This window comes from Eubalaena glacialis, chromosome 16, assembly GCF_028564815.1.
Source record: "Eubalaena glacialis isolate mEubGla1 chromosome 16, mEubGla1.1.hap2.+ XY, whole genome shotgun sequence".
NCBI lineage: Eukaryota > Metazoa > Chordata > Mammalia > Artiodactyla > Balaenidae > Eubalaena > Eubalaena glacialis.
The window spans coordinates 33810973-33827051 of record NC_083731.1 but is presented as its reverse complement, the minus strand read 5'-3'; the positions used below and the strand labels follow the sequence as shown (position 1 = coordinate 33827051).

At 40.8% G+C, this 16079-nt stretch overlaps 1 protein-coding gene across 1 annotated transcript; it reads right to left on the bottom strand.

Moving 5' to 3' along the window:
- Positions 1-1550: 1550 nt before the first annotated feature.
- MZT1 (mitotic spindle organizing protein 1) lies at positions 1551-15489 on the bottom strand. The gene is made up of 3 exons (XM_061170736.1): positions 15378-15489; positions 6337-6482; positions 1551-2222 (listed from the first exon to the last, which is right to left on the bottom strand). Exons 1-3 carry the CDS (start codon positions 15442-15444, stop codon positions 2199-2201), a joined length of 237 nt encoding a protein of 78 aa, XP_061026719.1. The 5' UTR covers positions 15445-15489; the 3' UTR covers positions 1551-2198.
- Positions 15490-16079: the final 590 nt, after the last annotated feature.

Sequence of the window (16079 nt, the reverse complement as noted above, 5' to 3'; positions counted from 1 at the left end):
AAATATAATCTCACATATTTGAAATGCCAACTTTGTTTTCAAGCCTGGGGAAATGTTATAGCTATCTGCTTTCATTACCAGAGGAAAAGTACTCCATTTTACCACCTCAAGCCTAATTTTAAATTGTAAATTATAAAGCCTACCTTTAAACAGTCTTCAATCACACATAACAAATAAGCATCTAAATATTTACCAAATACCTGTAGAAACACAAGTTGAATTCATAGAAGCGTATTTTAAATCAGAAGTACATGCCAATACCACCAAAATGGTTTTATTTTTGACACTGCCAACATGCACAACAATGCATTACTTTGGTTTCCTTAAACATTACTTAAGTACGCATTAGAAATATATGTTTACATTTAAGAAATGTAACACATTAAGAAAGTCCTCTATAAACATAACTCCTTCTCAATATATTTTCCTGCTTTGTTTCACACATAAATAACATAATCTACAAAGTCATAAATAAAACTATTAACTCTTATGACCTAAAAGTATATACAAATTTTGGAACTTGACAAGAATGTCCTTTTTCTGATCATATATAAATAACAACATGCAGTATTGGCAATGCTTTTTAATTAAATGAATGACTTACAATCAAAACTTTTATTGTCTCCCAACCAGTTCTCCCTATAATAGACCTTCAGCGCACTTGGTAAAGATGTCATGTATTTAAAAAGTCAAAGTGGTCAAAAGACTAGATTTTTAAAATAGAACAGAAGGTTGCCATTAAGTATTATTAAGCCTTATTAAAATCACTTTGGTTTGTCTGAAGAACAAAAAATGCTACCAAAGAGTAGTATATGCTTGTACTACCATTTTTTAAAAAAATTTTTGGCTGCACCCCGCCGCATGTGGGATCTTAGTTCCCTGACCAGAGATCAAACTCGCACCCCCTACATTGGAAGGTGGAGTCTTAACCACTGGACCGGATTTCCAGGGGAGTCCCTATACTATCATTTAAAGGGAAGCTAACAAAGTCTTAAAAAATCAGATTAAATCTGTATCAGTCTTGGGAAAAATATTCCACTGAGATTCTGTTATAGGAACAGAATCCATGCTATCCTAAGTTTTCTAAAATTTATTTTGAACCATCACTTCAATTAGTTAAAACTTTCAGGGTAAAAATAATGACACATAAAAATGAGCTTAGAAAGGCATATTTAGAATTCCTGATACAGAACACTTGATTATTTAGTTTTTGTTTAATGACTGGAAACCTTTATTCCTTCAGGAAATAATTAACATTATTTGTTGAGTGACACCATCTATTTAGTGATTTACTAGATAACCACTCAAGGTATATTAAGTAAGCACTCAAATTATTTTTATGTAACGAAAGTAAAAAAGACTTTTCATGCTGGAATTGTTTCATTATGCATTATTATTTTTAAGGCCGTGATTTACAGAGTATAAAAATTAGAAAGAAAAACATTCTCTATTAATATTCTCACTAAATTTAAATGATTCAAATGATAAATAACAGTAAGCTAAGCACTGTCATTACTTTTAAAATCTAAGTTTCTAAGTTTCATTTTTCAATCAATACAAATATGATCTGCTTCACAATATTAACTGCTAGTCAAACTTTATGTTTAAAAAAACTAAATATTCTTTGTTAAAGAGCAGTTTACAACAAACGTTTTTCCATGCTCTTATAAAAAAACAAGATTCTGATATGCATAATGAATCTAAGTCAAAATCCACAACTGGTAGCCGAAATTGTCAACTTCCAGCCTAATACAACATAAATCTACAGTTATTCTGCATAAACAATTCAAAATTAAAGTTTATAATGGAAATGTCACCAAGTCATAACTACAACATTACTACTGAAGGGTTCCACTATACTTCAACCAGGCACAGCAGATGTGCACATCTGATAGACAGACTGCTTAGAAAATTAAAGCTATCAGAGCTATAAATAAGGAATACATAAATATGAACACAGCAGTGCCAAAGCATTAGAACTGTTAAAAAAAAATAAGATGTGGTGTAAACACAACTGATAGTTTTCTCCGTAAGCCACTTTCCACTGATTTATAAAGCTATGGTTTTATAATTCTTTTAAAAAGGACAATGTTTCCACATTGCTACATGCAGTGATTTCATTGTACATTCTTAACTACAATGCAATCTTCAATCCTCTTGCAGAGCTTGACATATCTCACCAGGATTTCTTCAGAAAGTCAGCTTGTCATATTTTCAGCAACCTAGAACAAGAAAGTATGATTCATTATAATAAAACCACAGAAAAAGAGACACCATGGATATAAATTTGTCAATACTGTACTGTTATTAACAAACAACTCCTCCCCCACATATACCAAAGAACTTTTATCAGGATAATGCATTGGTTTTCACTTTTTGCAGTACATTCTTAGAACTACCTTTTGAACTGATTGCTAGGCTAACAGTAGCATTCAAATTGCATTACATACAAAAATCTCTTCCTATGCTGCCTCCTTATTCTCTTTCAAACTCCACCATAGGTGAACAAAAATTCTTATAGTTGTGGAAGATGTATATTAAATAAATCCTCTTCCACTGGAATTTTAGAAATGTACTGATGAAAGGCTATGATACCTATTATTTTTATCAACAGGGTTATGAGACAACACTAAGCCAGGGAATGTTCCTGGGCTATAGCCCACTGACCCAGTTCTAACCACCATTTTCATCCTTTCTTAAATAGCAGGCTCAGATATTTTTTAGAACTTACTGTAGGTAGAAACTTAACAGTTAACAACTCTGATGTCAGAGGGTCTGAGTTCAACTCCCAACTCAACCACCTGTTAAGTCCTGAGAGAAGTAAGTTAGTCACCATAGCTTCAGGTTCCTTAGTGGTAAACTACTACTAGCTGTAATACACATCCTTGTTGTGATTATAGAGGAAACAATGCAAGGAAAGCCTTTAGTGCACTGAGTTTGGCAAAAGGAAAAGTACTCATAAATATTAGCTATTCTTATTGTATTATTCAGTTATTCTTCTGTCATATGAAAGCAACAGTTGTGAGTTAAAAAACAGAAAATCTGAATAGTTTCTATAATTATTTAAAATTTTTGATTAAAAAATCAGAAACCTTACATGTATATCTGACAAAAGGTTTATTTCCAAAATATTTAAAGAAAGACTACCCACAAAGAAAAGGACAGACAACCCAGAAAAATGGGCAAGCTACACGAAAAGATATCTCACAAAAGAAAATGGCCAAAAAACATGTGAAAACGCATTCAACCTCACTGGTACTCAGAGAAATGCCAATAAAATGACAAACTCATAAACACCTACCAGAACAACTAAAATTAAAAAGACTGACAATAATAAGTGTTGGCAAAGATGTGAAGCAAGGGAAATTCATATGCTGCTGGTGGGGATATAAATTCATACAACTACTTTAGTAAAGTTTGACATTACCTCTTCAAGTGGAAGATACATATAAGCTATGATCCAGCAATTTTACTTCTAGATACACACTCAACAGAAATGCTCACATACATGCATCAGGAGACATAGAGAACTAAGCTAACAGCAGCACATTTGTAATAGCTCCCGACTGGAAGCAACCTAATATCCATTCATAGTAGGAAGGATAAATAAGTTATAGTACATTTGTACAATGAAACATGGTTATTACAGTGAAAAGGAATGCACTCCAGCTATACTCAACAGAAATGAACCTCATAAACATAATGTCAAACGAAATAACCCAGTAAAAAAACTGTGCTGGCATTGTTCATAATAGCCAAAAAGTGGGAACAACCCAAATGCCAATCAACTGATGAATGGATAAAATGTGGTATATCCATACAATGGAATATTATTTGACAATAAAAAGAAATAAAGTACTGATACATGCTATGACATGGAGGGATCTTGAAAACATTATGCTAAGTGAGAGAAGCCAGAGACAAAAGGTCACAATTATATGAAATGTGTGGAATAGACAAAGCCATAGAGACAAAGTGGATTAATGTTTCCTAGGGGCTGAGAGAAAGGGAGAATGGAGAATGACTGCTGATGGGTGTAAGGTTTCTTTTGGGGGTGATTAAAATGTTCTACAGTTAATTGTGATGGCTGTACAACTTTGTGAATATACTAAAATCTATATAAATTTTACACTTAAAAAAAACAACTGTGCTGCAAGATTCCATTTATATCAAGTTCAAAAATTTTACAAAATGAAACTGGTGTTTAGAGATCCATGCTTAGTCAGTAAAACTGTTAAAACAAAGTATCTACCATAAAAATCAGGACAGTAGTTACTGGAGTGGGTAGTGGGAAAGAGAGGTTAGTGATGGGGGAGCATAACGGAACTTCTAGGGTGCTGGCAATGAGAATTGTATAGGTATTCTCTTCATGATAAATTTTTGCTCTGTAAATGTGTCTTGTTTACCTTTTTGTGCCAGATTTAATAATGAAAAGGTTTTAAAAAGCACAAAACCAATGACCCAAATTATTGGAACTTATTGGAGAGTAACTTAATCTGAGATGGGTAAGCTACAGGTTTCATACGCCTACATCCTCAAAGGAAAGAAGAAAGGGTAGAGAGAAGCCATTTTGTCCTTGGACAAGGTTTAAGAGGGACTGACTTGAAGTTTCAGTATTCATGGTGAGTGAGTGCTACATAAACATGGAAATAAAAATCGTGAGATTTTAAAATCAGAGTGTGTGCAAGCAAGAGAGGGAACACAATGCTTTTCCTGTTTCCAGTCTCAGCAATTAAAAGGTGGTGAGTGTGAATTTGAAAAACGGTGGTCCTCTGGGTCCATGCTGGCGGTCCAGCCCACTGGCCTCAGCAGTTCCTGGCCTCTGAGCCACTCTCCCCTCTTCTTGAAGGATGAGCATACATTCACAGCCAGGTAGCACCAGAAGCCAGTGTCCTGCCAGTGCAATCCCAGAAGTCTGGCAGCTTTCCTTCATTTCATCCTGTACTGGCTCCTTTCAGTCCAAGCTGGCATGGTTTCGTGCTGAGATGGTGGACTGCATCTGAGTCACACAACCTAATCTCTTCACCAAAGGTTGTCCAGCCACACTCTCGGCCTTCTTTCCAGAGCATGCTACCTGGGTAAGCTGAGAACTTCCCAAAGCAAGTGCTGGTTCCTTTTTGCTTATCAGTTCCTTCCTCAATTTCTCATTTCTCCTACATTTTACTGTAAGCAGCAAAGAGAAATAAGGCTGCACTTTCCATACTTCGGAAATTTCCTCAGCTAAACATCCAAGTCATTGCTTATAAGTTTTGTTTTCCTTTCAACAGCAGAACATAATTCAGCCAAGTGCTCTTTATACCGAGGATGGCCTTCCCTCCAGTGTCCAATAACTAATGTTCCTCATTTCCATCTGAGACCTCACCAGAAGCACCTTTCACGTTCATATTCTAGCAAGATTCTGTGCATAATGATATATGTATTCTCTGAGATGACTGAAGTTCTTCTCTCTTCTTTCTGAGCTCTCACCAGAATCACCTATAACACCTACAGTCACCTACAACAGTCTCTTCAAGGCAGTCTAGGCTTTTTCTATCATGCATCTTAAAACTTTCCAATCTCTATCCATTCCCCAATTCCAAAGCCACTTCCACATTTTCAGGTATTTCTTACAGCAGCACTCCACTTCCCAGTAGTGAATCTGTATTAGATTTCTAGGGCTGCCATAACAAAGTACCACCAACTAGGTGGCTTAAAACAACAGAAAAGTATTCTCTCATAGTTCTGGAGGCAGAAGTCCAAAATCAAGGTGTCAGCACGGCCATTCTCTCTCTGAAGGCTCTAGCAGAGCATCCTTCCTTGCCTCTTAGCTTCTGGTGGCTGCCAACAATCCTTGGCCTCCTTTGGCTTGTAGACGCCATCACACCAGTCTCTGCCTCTGTTATCACCTGGCATTCTCCCCTGTGTCTGTGTCTTCACATGGTGTGCGCTTTGCATATATGTGTCCAAATTTCCCTTGTCTTTATAAGAACATTGGTCATTAATCCATTATGATCTCATCTCAATTTGATTATACCTACAGATACACTATTTCCAAATAAGGTGATAGTCACAGGTGGTGGACTTAAGCATATTTTTTTGGGGGCAGTCACACTATTACCCACAATACAAGGAGAATTCTAAACACAACTGGAAACTTCTAAGAAAATACAACATGGTCCAGATAGCAGCAAATTTTGTGATCTGAACATATGCTACAAAGCTCCTGGCCGTCAGAATTTCTCCTGATGATGATAGATGCTAGCTTAATCATGTTTAGAATCTTTCACATAACTTCATCATTAATCATTTTCTAAACAAAAGCATCTTTACTTAGAGAGTTAATATACGAATCTCTACCTTTAATGCTTCAGCGGCCTTGCGAAGTTCCTTAATAACTGATGATAAAGCTTCGGGGTTAATTCCTTGTTCACAGAGCCTTACACATATAGACAGAGTTTCCATATCTAATCCAGTATTCAAAATTCTTGAAATCTCAAGCAGAACTGTAAAAAGACAGAAAATTTCAAAAACAAAATCTTATAACATTTTAAAACATGCACATTAATACTTCTGTTTTTAATTCATGTAATACTGCATAATACCAGAGAACTAGCATAGCATCCCTAGATTTGGAAACTGGCATGTAATACTGTCTTCCCCTTACCTAGCTCTAGAAACTTAAAAATAAATTTACATCCTCCCTCCACAAAACTGCTTTCTACATCTTGGTTTACATTCTACCACTCACTTAATATCTATCTAAAATTCATATATCATAATCAAGATTATTCTGAACATTTGTCCACTTTTTAGTATTCTTTTGCAATGTAATTTAATTAGTCATGTTACATTCCATTTTATGGAAACATTATACATTACTTAACCACTCTGCTATTTTGTTAGATGGGTCTCATGTTTCCCCCATTAAAATAATATTGTAATAAGTATCTGCACATAGTAACTTAATTTTATCAGAATAAATTCCTAGAAGTGGAACTGCTCAGTCAGTAATATACCATTTGGATTCTGATTTGAATTGTATGAAAACAACACATTATTTTGGGATGAATGAACAAGTTAATAATATTAAGCCATCCATTAACTTAAGTCTAAGTCCTTCTGAAAACTTTTACAATATTCATGATGCTCATGATACGGGCCATTCCCACTTTTTCATACCTTACATTCATTTTCATCTCTAGTTCAATTTGAGTCTTTTAAAAAACCCTTATCTTCCATTCCTCTACTTAACTTTTTGAACACATGGAGTACCGTTCTAATGTCTTCATCTGCTAATCCTAACATCTGTGTCAACTGTGGGTCTGTTTCAACAGATTAAAATTTCCTCCTCATCATGGGTCATATTCTTCTGTTTTGCACACCTAATAATTTTTGAGTGGATGCCGGACATTGTGAATTTTACCTTGTTGGGTGCTGGATATTTCTGTATCTCTATACATATTCTCAAGCTTTGTAATGAGATACGGTTATAAACAGTTTGATCCTTTGGGATCTTCTAAGATTCATTAGTCGGGACCAGAGCCCCATTTAGCACAGGGCTAATTAATACCCACACAATGTCTTGCGAATTATGAAGTTTTCCACTCTGGCTGGTAGACACAGGCTCTATTCCCAGTTCTGTGTGAGCGTAATGTACTGTTCCCTTTAATCCTTTCAAATGGCTCTTTCCCCAGCTTTTGGGGTACTTTCCTTGCACATGTGATCAATGCTATGCTGAATACTTGAGGGAGACCCCTCTGTGGATCTCCAGAATTCTCTTTGGGCGCGGGCTCTTTCCTCTCAGGTACTCTGTCCTGAAAACTCTACCTGCCTTGGTCTCCCTGGACCCTAAGTTCCTTCTACTCAAGTCAGGGTGCCCCCTGGGCTCTGCCTGAGTCACTCCCCTCCCCCCACCGCACTGTGGCCTGAAAACTCTGAAGGTAGGAAGCTGGGGCAGCTATCTGGCTCACTTCGTTTGTTTCCTGCCTCTCAGGAATCACTGTCCTTCCTTGCCTGATGTCCAGTGTCTTGAAAACCATTGTTCTGCATGTTTTGCCTGGATTCTGTTGGTTGCTTCAGGTAGGAAGGTAAATCCAGTCCCTGTTACTCTATCTTGGCTGGAAGCTGACAGCCCCTTCCGTTTTCATTTCTTCAGTTTTGATATTCCAACATACTTTGCTTTTCAGTTGTATTCAGGCTGTTATTCACGTTATCTGCTGAATTTATTTCAATAACTCTATCTTAAGATTTCTTATTTCCCCCCATAATCACATGTTCTGGTTTCACAGCTAAACGCTTATTTATAACCACTCCTTATTTTGTGGCTGTTGTTTCTGCCTTTACCTACTGGAGGCTATATGTTCTTATCTTTAGCCATTTTTGAGATTTCTGTTTTCTGCTTCACATATAAACAAGCAGCAAAAGAGAGTGGTTTAGAGTATGCTCTCCAGAGGCAGACAACCTGGGTTCATTTTCCACTTTCAGTACTTACTAGGCAAGGTAACTGCTCTGTGCCTTTCTTTCATCATTCTAGAAAATGGGGATAACAATAGTACTTACTTTATAGGACGGTTGTGAGGATTGAAGGACGCACTTAGAATGGTGTTTGGCATATGACAGTGCTCAATAAAAGGGTCAGCTGTTACTACTACTTTCTCTCTCTTTCTCTTTTTTTTCATTTTCATGTTAGTTGTTTATTTATGTTTTTCATCTACCTTAGGTGCTTTGTGACTTTTGGCGGAAAGCTCATCTTCCACAGGAGATTTTTCTTGGACATCCTTGGATGTTCTTGGATGGGTGGTCTCACACTGGCTTCAGCCCTCTGGAAGCATCCTGACTCCAGACCCACAAGATACATGGATGATGCTTCTCAATCCCTGGCCTGGCAGATGACACAATTTGGGCCCCCGGCTTCACTCAGGCAGGGCGGCATCCTTCCCCAGGTTTCATTCCCAACCCCCTGCTATGGTTCCCATCTGCTCCGTTCTTTGGGGGGAACCTCTCTCTTTCTAATCAATGGAGACTTCCTTTTCTCGTTTTTGAACATGGTTACGCTGACCATTGTATTTTAATGTTATTTCCTGTCATTTTTATATGCTTGGAGCAGAAAGTTGCAGCAAGTGCTCAATCATCGATTTTGATAGTGAATGATCAATTTCTTTAATGTTTTGTTTGGATTGTTTTCATAAATGGATTTCCACCTCACTCATGCATATTCTGAGTGGTTAGTGCCAATACTCTAGGACATTACTTATTTTTATTTTGTAGCCAGCCACCTTAACAAATCTACTGAAGCTTCTAACAATTTTTCTGTTGATTCTCTTTTGTTTGCTACTCAGATAATCATTCTACCTACAAATAACAGTTTCATGTCCTTTTTGATAGTCTTTTTTCCCCTATCCTGTGCTATTCGCAAATCTTTCATATCAACATTTTAAAAAGGTAGTGAAAGCAGGTATTTTCAATTTTATTTAAAATGCACTTAACATTAATGTTAAGGATGGTGCTGGTTTCATGTAGCTATACTTTAGCATGTTAAAAATGTACAGTTTCTTTGGCTAAGACTTTAAAATCAGAAAAAAAAAATTTGAGTCTTATTGATAACTCTTCATCAAACACTGAAATGACCGGGCAGCTTTTCTCCTCTGACCTTGTGAGGGAACACATCACTGACAGACCACATTCACAGCTGAAGAACACTGAGCTTGGGGAATCCCAACTTTTACAATAAGCCCGTAGCAAGTAGGTAGATGTTACTTCATCCCTCACTGCTGCTCACGGTCAACACAACCCTGAGAAACAGCAGGAGGAAAGAGCAGTCAGGGCCTTGCATTCTCGGCAAACAGAGCTCAGGGCTCACGGAAGACGGCATTCCCTATAGTGACACTGCACGACTTTGGAGGCTGGGTTAAAAAGGCAATAGAGCTCTCTCCAGGCTCTCTCTTGAGACACTCCTCCTTGGAACCAGCCTCCAAGTGTGAAGAAACCCACATGTTCCAGACAGCAACCCCTGCTGAGGGCCCAGCTAACACCAGCATCAACCAGCAGGTATGTGAGTAAGCTCTGAGATGACTCCAGACTCAGCACTGTCTGATGGCAATGCACAAGACACGCTCGGGGAGAACTACCTAGAGCAGCGGTCACCAACCTTTTTGGCACCAGGGACCGGTTTTGTGCAAGACAATTTTTCCACTGGGGGGCGGGGGGATGGTCAGGCGTTAAAGCGAGCAATGGGAAGCGGCAGATGAAGCTTTGCTTGCTGTGCGGCCCGGCTCCTAACAGGCCGCGGACGGGTAGCGGTCCACAGCCCGGGGGTTAGGGACCCCTGATCTAGATGAGATTGGGCAACACCCAGGACTGTGAGAGAAAAGTAACTGTTGTGGTTTTAGGCCCTCAAGTTTGGGGTGGTTTGTTACAGGGCAACAGACAACTACAACCCACATTCTGACCCTATTCCAACTGTATCATCCTCTCTCCAGTTCTCTCTCAAATTCTCCTCTCTCTCCAGTTTTCTCCTCATGGTAGACCCTCATCTATAAATGCTATATTTTTATTTATATTTTTATATTTTATACTTTATTTATATTTTTATTACTCCTGACTTCATGCCTTTGTTCATGCTTTTCTCTTCTGCCTTTTCTCTTCCCTGCATACAACTCTACGCTGTCTTTCAGGGCCATCTCAGTACTAGTATTTCTTCCGTTAAGCTTTCTTTTAAAAGTCACTTTGATCATTACGTCCTAACTTCACATACTCTCTGCCATCAGTCAATAAATATTTCTGTAGTGTCTACTGTATAATTGGTACCTGTATGTATTTTGTGCCTACTATGCTACTGCTGGAAATGTAGTTGTGGACAAGACAGATATGGTCCCAGTCCTCATGGAAAGTACAGTCTAAAAGAGACATATGATAAAACAACAACTGATTCCAGTTATGATAAGTAAAATGACGGAAAAGGATAGCATACTTCCAAAACAAATTACAAGGCATCTTACTTAGTTGTGAAGGACACAACTTAGGAAAGACTTGTCTGAAGAAGTGACAATTAAGCTTAGACTTCGAGGGTGACTAGAAATCAACCTGACTAATGCGGAGGCAGGAGGAAGGGCAAAGACTGGGAGCCAACAAAACAGATTGTGCACGAGGTCTTACGCTGGGGAGACCTTGGTAAATTCACAGACTGAAAGGCTCATGTGAAGACTGTGTAATTAAGGGGGCTGAATACGTGTAAAATATGAGATGAGGCAGACATGAGAATCCACTAAGGCCCTATTAAAGATCTGAGAACTTTGGGAGGCTATTAGAAGATATAAAACAGGAGTGTGACAAGATCAGATTTTCATTTTTTAAAGATTTTGGCTGCAAAACATAGAATGGATCCTGGAAGGGGGTAGAACACGTGTGGAGAGGGAGTCCAGCTAAGTTATTGTAATTATGGAGAAAAGACTGGTGGGCGGCATGAACGGGAGAGTTTAAGACAAGTGGTCAAATCTGAGATGAGTGAAGAATTGAACAAGATTAGTGAAGAGGAGGAGGAAGGGGAGGTCTCACGTGAGCAACGGGATTGATGGTGGGAGCGTGGGCTACACGTTCGCTTCACTGACACTGCCCTGTACACCGTGGACTCTCTTCACTCCTTTTGCTAGTTTACTATCTGATACATAAAGTAGAACAGATGGCCTTCCGTATCCATGGGTTCCACACTGCATTCAAGCAACTGTGGATTGAAAATATTTGGGGAAAAAAATTCCAGAAAGTTCCCAAAAGCAAACCTTGAATTTGCCATGTATGTGCAGGCAACTGTTTTTATAGCATTCACATTTATTAGGAATTATAAATAACTGAGAGAGGATTTAAAGTATACAAGAGGATGTACGGAGGTTATATGCAAATATTCTGCCATTTTATATGATGGACTTGAGCATCCACAGATTATGGTATTAGGTGGGTGGGTGGGGTCCTGGAACAAATTCCCCTGCAAATACTGAGCACAATTGTATTACATCGAAGCCTCTAGCAGGGAAGAGGTACATTTGAATCACAGTTGCCAAAAACGTAATTACTAGTAGTAAAAAATTAGAGGCATAAGGAAAACTCTAGAACTTTAAGAAAATAAGAATTAAAGTATGAAGCTATCAACAAAGAGTATCTAACATTTCAAAACGTTGAAAAGCAAAAGAGGCAATTAAGTACATTGGAGGAGGGAGAAAGGTAATTGGAAGAGCCTGATATTTTCAAAAGGAAATGCAGGAAGAGAATGTTGAGGAACTAAGAGAGAGTGGAGGCCCTTATGCAATAGACCCTATACTGAATCAGGGCCAGGATCAATCAGCTTCCTTTCAGAGTGATCTGTGCAGATAAATAAAGTCCACCGCTTCCTCCCTGTCTAAAGTACCTTTATCAAAATCCTTTCATTTCACAATAAAATTACAAATACTCATAGCTGAATTCTACAACCCCTGCAAATCATTTGACATCAATTAAAATATTAAATCACTTAGCTGACTCTAATACTGATGGGAGGCAGGTAGAAAAGGATGAGGAGAAATATACTAGATCTTGAAGGAGGGCATTCAGACCCAAAAAGTTTTGAACACTTCAGATTGGCTCTCACAGATAGATTTGAATACAGGGAAACCCCACATTAACAGAATTTCAAATAATAATGGTTTTTGAGTAGGTCAGCCTAGTCCCTTGGGCAATTTAAAGTTCTATTTCTGAGAACGAGGGTGGAGGAAGGTGGGTTTATGAAATAACTGCATTTAGGACTTTTTCAGTTCAGTATATGGTCAATTATTAATAGCATTGCACTATGTTTCCCATTGTGCCTCAATCGTTACAGGCAGCATGGAAAATATTTTCATTAACTTTGCAATAATTAAACTTCACATTTTTATGTGAATGATTGTTTTGGACCCAATTATGGCATGATAGCAGTGATTTTCTGTAAGTTTGGAGTTCCAATGGACACGACAGGATCTAACTGCCACATTTAACAGATGTGAGCCACTGCCAACCTGGGGCCTTTCTTTTTTACCTTCTGGTTTGTGGGCAAACTGCATGTAGAGGAGCAGTGTTCTTTAATTCACATTCTCTCCATCAAGGTTGGTTTTAAAAAAAAAAAAACCTGGTCTTTCTTCAATTTTTCATGTTCTTACACTCTCTATAATCTTCATTTTACACAAAGTTCTCTCAGTGAAAATCTTGATGATGCAACCAATACAAATGATCAGTTCTCATTTCTATAACAGGAGTTCCACCAGAGAGAAAATGAGAGTTTTCTATTCAAATGGAATCCTGTGGCCATATAATTAAGGAACCTATGCACAGCTAACATAAGAAAATTGACTAGGGGCTTCCCTGGTGGCGCAGTGGTTGAGAATCTGCCTGCCGATGCAGGGGACACGGGTTCGAGCCCTGGTCTGGGAAGATCCCACATGCCGCGGAGCAACTAGGCCCGTGCGCCACAACTACTGAGCCTGCGCGTCTGGAGCCTGTGCTCCGCAACAAGAGAGGCTGCAATAGTGAGAGGCCCGCGCACCGCGATGAAGAGTGGCCCCCGCTTGCCGCAACTAGAGAAAGCCCTCGCACAGAAACGAAGACCCAACACAGCCATAAATAAATAAATAAATAAATAAATAAATAAAATTAAAAAAAAAAAAAAAAAAAAAGAAAATTGACTAGAAATCTGGCCATATATTCTCCTTCCTGTTCAGAAACCACACTGGCTTCCAAGCAAAGATAAAAGACAATAATGTTGTACACATATAGTTTCTATGTACATATATCCACTTACAAAATAAAACTAATAAGCTGTGATACATCTAGGAGGATGGGAAAACAGGCTAAATATGGTATTAACAAAATTCTATTTTTCAGAAAAAGGGCAAAGCAGATACTTGGTAAGTAAAATATTAGATGCAAAGGCTCTAATAATAAAAATAATTCTTTGAAAAGGCTTTTTTCCAGGGCAGAAAAAGCCAGAAGCTTTACCAGAAGTCCCCATAAGGGGACTTCCCTGGTGGTCCAGTGGTTAAGAATCCATCTTGCAATGCAGGGAACGCAGGTTTGATCCCTGGTTGGGGAACTAACATCCCACATGCTGCAGGGCAACTACTGAGCCTGCGCGCTCTGGAGCCCGTGAACCACAGCTAGAGAAGCCCGGGGGCTGCAACGAAAGACCGGACACAGCCAAAATTAAATAAATTAAAGTCCATAAGGAGGGGCTCTAAAAGGAAGTGGAGCCTATGGTGGAGACAGAGACACGACATGAAGGCTGACACTGCTTAGTGAGAATTCCATGTTTTGACAGAGATAGAGGCCGATGTGGGTATCCCTTGGAAAGTGCAAACACCAATGTTTACCATCTATCAAACACTCATATACAGGTGGATGCAAATAAAATGGGGACAACGAAAGCGTCTGCAAGTGGGATGACATCTTATACACAAAAATAATACAATAAGTATCTTTTAATGGTCACCTTCGAGATGTTTTTACCTGGTTATCTTATTTAAATATTTACAACCCTGGGAAGTAGTAAACTTGTTTTACAGAATAAAAAGAAGCGGGCTCAAAGACGTTTAAGTAGCTTGTCCAAGCCCACCACCAGGCGTATAAAGTGGCAGGGCCGGCATAAGAGAGAAGAGAGAGGACAACTCCAAGACGCTTTTTTTCCCTACTACTTGCGGGTACGCTTTACCCGCGTGCTCCAAGCTCCGAAACGGATAAATACGCCCGCAGCCCCCCAGACACCGGCATCACCTGCTCCAAGACGAAATTGGGGCAACTTTGATGAAGGGACAACTTGCTCCTCCACCGGGTATTTAAAACGCGTCTGCTGAAGTGCAAGAGACAAAGGCCTTGGCGGTGACCAAACACTCGAGGCCACTGTCCGCAAAGGGCCTGCAGTCTGGGGCGCTTTCGAGGCGCCCCGGGCACTGGCTGCGGCGCGGGGTGGCGGGGAGCGCGAGGCCGGTACCAAAGGAGGGACGCGGGGAGCCTGCGCGGGAGGGGGGCGTGGCGCGCGGACCCTGCGCGGGAGGGGGGCGTGGAATGAGCGCGCTGGAGGAAGGACGCGGGGAGGTGGGCGTACCACGGGGAGGGGGCGCGGGATGTGAGCGGCGCGCGGGGTTTGCCGCGGGAGGGACTGAGCGCTCGCCGGGCTGACGTGGGTCCGCAACGCCGTACTCGCGACAAACTACCCAGGAGCGAAGAGACGACTCTCAAAGGATGGGGCCATCAGCACTGCGGCCCTGGCGGGTCCCTTGGGAGGATCTCCAAAGATGCCGATCTAAGCAGGAGGTGGATCAGAAGTCCTTGTGGGCCCACCCCCGCCCGAGCGCCTGGGCTCCGGGGAACCGAGGCAAGGTAAAGGGGGCGACACGGGCACTCACCGTCCATGGTCTCTCTCACCGCATTCAGATTCGCCGCCGCCGCCCCGACGCCGCTGCTACTCGCCATGGCTGAGGCCAAGGGGGGCGCGAGCGAAGGGCCTGACCCGGAAGTGCAGCGCCTTCCTTTCTCCTGGGCAATCACACTGCGCGTCCCCAGCTCACGCCGGGCAGGCTCCGCCCCTGGCGCTCCTCGCCAGCGTGAGGCTGCGTTGATTTGAATTTGGAGCCTGGTTACTCCGGGAGGAATGCGAAGCGAGGAGTTGTCATTCGAATTTACTACGCGGCCTCAATGCGATTGGCTGGTTCGCGGACAGCGGTGAGACGCGATTGGCCAGTCGCGCGCAAGGCCCGTGCTCTGGTTGGCCTAAGCGCGGAAGCGGGGAGTTAAAGAGTCTGTGCCTGTCGTGGGAGCTGGACTGGCACCTCGGAAGCGCCCTGGAGTCCCTTTGGGGGGCTTCCTATTTGTACACACCACTAGGTATGTTCTTTGTAGTTCCTGGCCTTTCCTACTGTCTCGAATTGGAGAGCTCACGTAGCCCGGCTCCGGACCGGCCTGCACACTCGCCTCTGGATGAGTGGAAGCTGCCAGGGAGTAGGTGCGGAAGAGGGGGCGCCAAGAAAGAGTGATCGAGTAGGGTTGGGGATGACACCGGCGTGAGTGTCCTCTTCTGTTCTTCACTTGAGGAGGCCAGCTGCAGCATC